This window comes from Populus alba, chromosome 10, assembly GCF_005239225.2.
Source record: "Populus alba chromosome 10, ASM523922v2, whole genome shotgun sequence".
Lineage (NCBI taxonomy): Eukaryota > Viridiplantae > Streptophyta > Magnoliopsida > Malpighiales > Salicaceae > Populus > Populus alba.
Window position 1 is genome coordinate 17,593,676 of NC_133293.1, and position 6,516 is coordinate 17,600,191.

Genomic DNA, 6,516 nt, shown 5'->3' on the forward strand with positions numbered 1-6,516 from the left:
GTGTGTTCGGAAGTGGTGCAAATACCTTTTCATGATATTTTAAATTATTTTTTGTTTTAGATTATATTTTTTATGTACTGGAATTAAAAATAAAATCTAAAAAATAAAAAATAATTAAAAATAACATTTCGCCATTAAGCCAGCCTAACTTAAGAATGTGGCTGGAAAGTGACAACATCCGGGCAGGGTTTGAACACCGCAGCCAGTTCTCTACGATGGTATAAGCTATCTATTTTAAAATAAAGGTAGGTTTTTTCTTGGAAGAAGATATATAATTTAAGCATTTTTATTAATGTCTAATCAATTACCAGATAAAAGAAAAAAAGAATCTTATTTTATAAATCACTAGAAAGTAAATTCTCGCAATGCCCAGATTAGGAAAAGGCTTGGAGATTCATATATTAAAAAATATTTGAAAACACAATGTAAAACTTATGTTTTTAAAATTTTTAATTTTTTTTTTAAAAAATAATTTTTTTTATGTTTTTAGATTATTTTGATGTGCTATATTAAAAATAAATTTTTAAATATAAAATAAATTTATTTTGAATATATTTTCAATAAAAAAACTTTAAACTATCAACATTATCACAATCCCATATCTTAAAATAAATTCTGAATTTAAAATTTTATCGTAATCATTTTCCCTTTTCGTGAGAGCGTGGATAGCCATCTTAATTTTTATTGAACATGTTAAAGGGAAAAAGCCCTGTATCGAGGAACAACCCAGTACGGTCTATGGCTCTGTCTCTCTGTAGTGATATCTACCCCCACTCCACTAATTGATTAGTTTATTTGTTTTTGTGAAAATAAATTTTTTATTAATTTTGAATTATTTTGATTTAATGATATTAAAAATATTATTTTTAAAAAATATTATTTAATATATTAAAAAAAAACTTAAAAAAAATAATTCTTATCGGAATCTTAAACAACAGGACTTCTCATCCTCGGGTTTCCATCTTGTGGACAGGGCCAATTTTCCTGAGGGTGTTTACTTTTTCTAGTGAAGTTTCTTTTCTTCAATCATATTCAATGAAACATCCCATCCTTGTTGATGAACCATCATGTCCCGTCATAAATTACCACTAGATATAATGCTGTCCCCACGTTCTATTATTTAGACCATTCTTGCAGGAATTTTTTTGTTAGCTTTCCACACTTCTCATCTTGCATAACCGTACAATTTGACATTATTTAAAGTTGTATAGTTTAATTAGATAGTTTTTGAATTTATTTTTTAGAAATTATTAGTTTTAGTGTTATAAATTTTAGGATTAGTAAAATTTATCTCATTTTAAAAAATCTTGAAAAATTAATCGAAATGATATATATTAGTCTGAATATTTATGGTTAAAAAAAAAAACATAAGACATTGTCATTTATTACTGGTGGTTATTTGGGGCATGCAAGTCCTGTACTCGAACATGTGACCTAGCACGACAATTGTACTGATAGGCTAAAAACAGCCTACATCTACAAAATACCCAAAACACTGTTACTTTAACCTATTTACAAGCCTATTTATACAAGGTAGTAAAGGACATGATAGAAGACGATGTTATATCAAGTATGAGGAACCACGAGCCTCGTGCAAGCTCTTCATGTGCAGCTTGTAAGTTTCTGAAAAGAAGATGCACTCCTAATTGCATATTTGCTCCATATTTTCGCTCAGATGAGCCTAAGAAGTTTGCCAAAGTACACAAGGTTTTTGGTGCAAGCAATGTGAGCAAGATCTTGATTGAAGTGCCTGAAGAGCAGCGTGAAGACACGGTGAATTCTCTTGCTTATGAAGCTGAGGCAAGGCTTAGAGATCCTGTCTATGGTTGCATTGGTGCTATAGCTTTGTTGCAGAGAAAGATGGTTGAGCTGCAGGTTGATCTTGCCATTGCTAGAGCTCGTCTAGCTCGGTACGCTGCCAATTCTCCTCCTCTCTTGAATGATCATGGCAGCATGATACCATCTTTCGCTGAATTTCCTGCTTGTGGTGGATTGGTTGACAGTTTTAGCCAGAATTCATCCGATACCATGAATGATTTCAGCCAATTCCCATATATATTTTAATGGATTTTCTGTTTTTCTCTCTCCTATCACTCATGTAATGTAAATTTGAAGAATCTTCCTTTCAAGTTATGTTCCCAGTTCAAGAATTCAGATTTCTCTGAATTCTTGAAACCGTGGATGGTAATTGAACTCAATCCTGGTAGTACTATTAAAGTCCAATCTATAGTTCAGTATGAACCAAGTGTCCGTACATTTATGTACTGCATAGTTAGTTTCTGCAGATTAAAGATTAATTTCAGAGACACCCAACCAAATTGAATCATCAATAACATTCCCATACGCCTTGGTTGTCCTGCTGCTATCGCGTCGCCATAAGATCAGATAGAAGGGATTGTTGAGCAGTCCTTGGCATATGAACTGGCTGGGTTGCAAGGATTATTGAGAAGTTCTTGTATATTGAGTTCATCAGTGGTTCGGTACAGTGACCATAATTTCCATCTAGCGCCAACAGTGTTGCGCATTAAAACATTAAAACTGCCATCATGGAAACGTCCTGTATTCAGCAAGACATAGCATTGGCTAATGATGCAACCAGCCCCACAAAATGCCCATTCACTTTAGTCGGTGCAGTGCGAATCCAAAGATTAACGTGGAGGCTTTGAAGGCAAGTGAGTTCATACAAGGCAAGTGAGTTCATATAAACTAACAGCACACCAACAGCACTTCCCACAAGTCAGAACAGCTTCCGGAAGCCAAAAGTGAATAGCTCCCCATAGAACAATTTGATCATGCAAGCGAGCATATAGATTAACAACTTGTTTGCATACAACCTATTCACATAGGCCACAGCCAAAACCTCCACAGAAATTTATTTCCCACATCATTCCGAAAAATCTAACCAAGTTTGATAGTAGTGAGTGATGAACAGGAAAGGTTATCTTTCATTGCCACTTTTATCCTCGGTTGTCCCATGAACATCATTTGAAGGAGAAACATGTTAAATCAACACCGAGTAGCGTGTATCGAGATACAAGCTGATCACATATTTATCACTTGAATGAAAATAACACGCCTAAGAATGTCAGGAGCTGACACAGGTTACAGCTTGGAAGATTAGAAGTACAGAAAATCTTTAGCATAACAACCAATGATGCACGCAGAATAAAGCTACAGCCAAGAATATGACTGGTAGGTCATAATAATCCTTAAAAGCTTCATCTGTTGAAGATGTGACAGCCTCAGGATATCTCGGCAGAGGACTTCCACTCTTAAGCTGGAGATGAAAAGAGGGTTTCATGGAGATATACACACTGGAGCTCCCCTTTGAAAAAATAGGTCTTTGAGCAATTTCAATTACAACTTCCCTGTTCAAAGGGTCCAGAAACCACCAAAAGTTTATCAGATCACAACTGGAATACGATTTCAAGTTTAGCAGCAACGTAAGCACAGTTTGGTGATATCAGGTCACGATTGCAAATCCAGACATGAAAATATACAGAAGAAGTAATGTTTGTGATGCATGTGTGCATGCCCAAGCACATGCACACTGTGAGTGCATACGTCTGAGTGTCATGTGAGTGCATACGCATAGACGAGCATCTCGGATAGAGAGACAGAGAGACAGATCAAATGCCAAACATAACCCATCTAACTACTGTGCTGTGCCAAATCAAATATGATAAAAAAAAACTAATGTCTTTGCTATTTAATCATCTGATTTGTAGATCAATAAATACTCGTGCATGCATGAACAGAGTACTTCAAATTCGAAGTTGGAGATCAAATGCTTGATGTACCCAGAGTTGGACTTCCTTCAGTTACACAACATGAATCCACAGATAGCCAAGAGTTGAACAACAATTTCTGATTCTAATTAAGAAAAGAGAACATTGTAATTGCGGAAAGAGGTGAGGGGGAATTCAAGATTTGCATAGAAGGTTACAAATATGAAACATTGCCCTTTACCATCACTAGCATGGAAGCCAAACACGACAGTCAAATTTGAGTATGTCAAACTCTTCAACAACTCTAAACGATATTAGCAGCTCATCACACTACCCTGTAGAGGTTTTGGTTTCACCAAAACAAGGAACCATCAGGAAGTTTCTTGGGGTCCTGTCACTCAATGATCGTGCCATGATATTGTTAATCAAGTTCATAAGAGACTAAGTAGGTGGAAGACCAGCAATTGTCGATGGCTTGAAAATAATTCCTATGTTACATTACACAATAAGCAGTAGGTGTGAGTAAAAAACCTGAAAAACCAATTACAAAAAAAAAAAAAAAAAAACTGAAAAAACCGAATGAGAAAAAAAAATCAAATTAACTGATTAAAAAACTAAAAAATAATTCTGGTTTGGTTTCGGTTTCAAATGTCTGAAACCGATTGAACCGGACTAAACCGGTTCAACCGACACTTGAAAATATGAGTATAAATACTCACTTTCTTCCCAACCTTACCTAAGCCAAAGCAGCCCTGCCCCCACCCCCCAACTTTCTATCTGCCTCTCATCTCTCCCAAGAGCCAGCTCTAAATCAAGCCCAAAAGTAGTTCTCAACATCTGAATATAATCACATATTTCAGGTTTGTGAAGAGATGAAATGGAATGGTGGATGAAGTTATTGGGTTGTTGGCAGACATGCTAGGTGGAAGGTTCCATCCAAATATAGTCGGCTATAAAATTGTTCTTAGATTAGACAAAGCACATAGAATTGATGATGCTATCGAAGTGCTAGCAGCAATGATTGAAAATGGTTGCTAGCCAAATGAAAATACTTACACTCTGTTGATCGAAGGTATTAGTTTTTCTGGATCAAAAGCTTAAGCAATGGAGTTGGCTAATTCTCTTTAAAATATGAATGTTGTTTCTGAAGATTCATTCAAACGTTTGAACAGGACCTTTTCTTTGCTTGATGTTTACAACAGCTTTATTTATTCAGATGCTAAGAACTAGTTTATGTTGTTCTTGGATATCTAATGAGTCAATTTTTCGGTTTTGTTGGTTTTTTAACAACATAAACCGAACCAAACCAAACTGAACAAAAATCAGTCAATTTGAATCGGTTTTGATTTTAAATTAAAAAAATCTTGGTTTGATTATTTTTTTCTGGTTATTTTTTTCTAGTGCAAACCGAATCAAACTTAAAATGCTCATCCCTAACAATCAGGGCTTGAAAATAAAAAGTCCTTCCATCTTTGCTTTCTTTTTTATTCTCTTAATATATTAGTATTCTAAATAGTATTATATTAATTTACAATTTAATTACTATTATATTGATAATATACTATTCTATTAATTATTGGTACTCAAATTTTAATATTCTAATTATATTTTTTAATCTATTTTTTTTTTTTCATTTCATCCAAAAATTCTTCTTTTATTTCCATGTGCTAGAACTTTACGTATTGTGTTTTAACTATATTTTTGAAAAAAAAATTTCTTTACTTTAATTTATTATTTTTTAATGTTTTTTTATAGTTTTAATGTGATGAAGTAAGAAAATAAATTTTAAAAATAAAAAATATATTATTTTATGTAATTTCAAGCAATTTTTTTTTTTTTAAATAATATTTACTATATTTTTAAACAGGCTCTAGATTTCGAAGCAAGTGTCCATTTTGAGTAACATGTGAACATTTCTGGCAACAAAGATCCCACCCAGGCAGATTCCGCAACGGGACAGCTTAAGGACTAGTGGAAGTCCAATTTTACAGATTGCTCATTCAACCCAACGGGACTTCATGCAATATTAAAGCCCTACTGGGATGTACAGCCAGGTCACTTCCGAGCAGTTGCCTGCAGAAATCAGGCAAAGCGTAAGCCCTAAGCTGGGCCCTAACCTAATTCATGTCAAAATGGCTACGGCTGACCACCCTCGAACAAGCATTAGCTGAGCCTGAACCGCATTCGTCTCAGATGACTAAAGTTTGACCACCCTAAACACACATTAGCAGACCTAATTGTAGGGGAAAATCCACGAATCATTAATATCAGTGTGAACCACAAATTTGTCAAAATAGTTAACTGGAGAGAATCAGTCCTGAATATCCACATCTCCTGCTTTCCTCGCCATACAACGGGCAGAGCTAGAAAATTAGACATGGAAGTTATTTCTAACACCCAAATTACTCTTAGTTTCCTAATTCACTTCACCTAAAGTGTACAACCATCAACCTAGAGTTGGCCATAAATGCAGAGGTGCGGGACTCTCCTAAATAATACAAAATCTTATAAACAAGAACTGGTAAAGTACTTTGGACACAACCCCACAAGCGGAACTGATACACGAGACCTCTAACATAGCTCCAAAACGTTCAAATGAAACAATTTAAACCATGGAAAAAAAAATCAAAGAAATAACATAAACTATCAATCAAGAAACCAACCAGTATTAAACTGACAATTGCAGCAACCCAAGAAGAGAAAACTCAATATCACAAGAAAAGAAAAGCAAATTCGAAGATTTCATTGAACAAACCTGAACTCGATGTGGATTTATCGCGTTTGAAAG

The 6,516-nt window shown here is 34.5% G+C and overlaps 1 protein-coding gene across 1 annotated transcript; it reads left to right on the plus strand.

Annotated features, from left to right (window-relative positions):
• The first annotated feature begins 1,539 nt into the window (after positions 1–1,539).
• Positions 1,540–2,198, plus strand: LOC118043208 (LOB domain-containing protein 21). Its single transcript, XM_035051089.2, has one exon. The coding sequence runs from the start codon at positions 1,546–1,548 to the stop codon at positions 2,062–2,064; it is 519 nt and encodes a 172-aa protein (XP_034906980.2). The 5' UTR covers positions 1,540–1,545; the 3' UTR covers positions 2,065–2,198.
• The last annotated feature ends 4,318 nt before the right edge of the window (positions 2,199–6,516 follow it).

Excerpts from the sequence above, each read along its gene's own strand:
- LOC118043208 (XM_035051089.2), top strand. The coding sequence starts at position 1,546 with ATGATAGAAGACGATGTTATATCAAGTATGAGGAACCACGAGCCTCGT.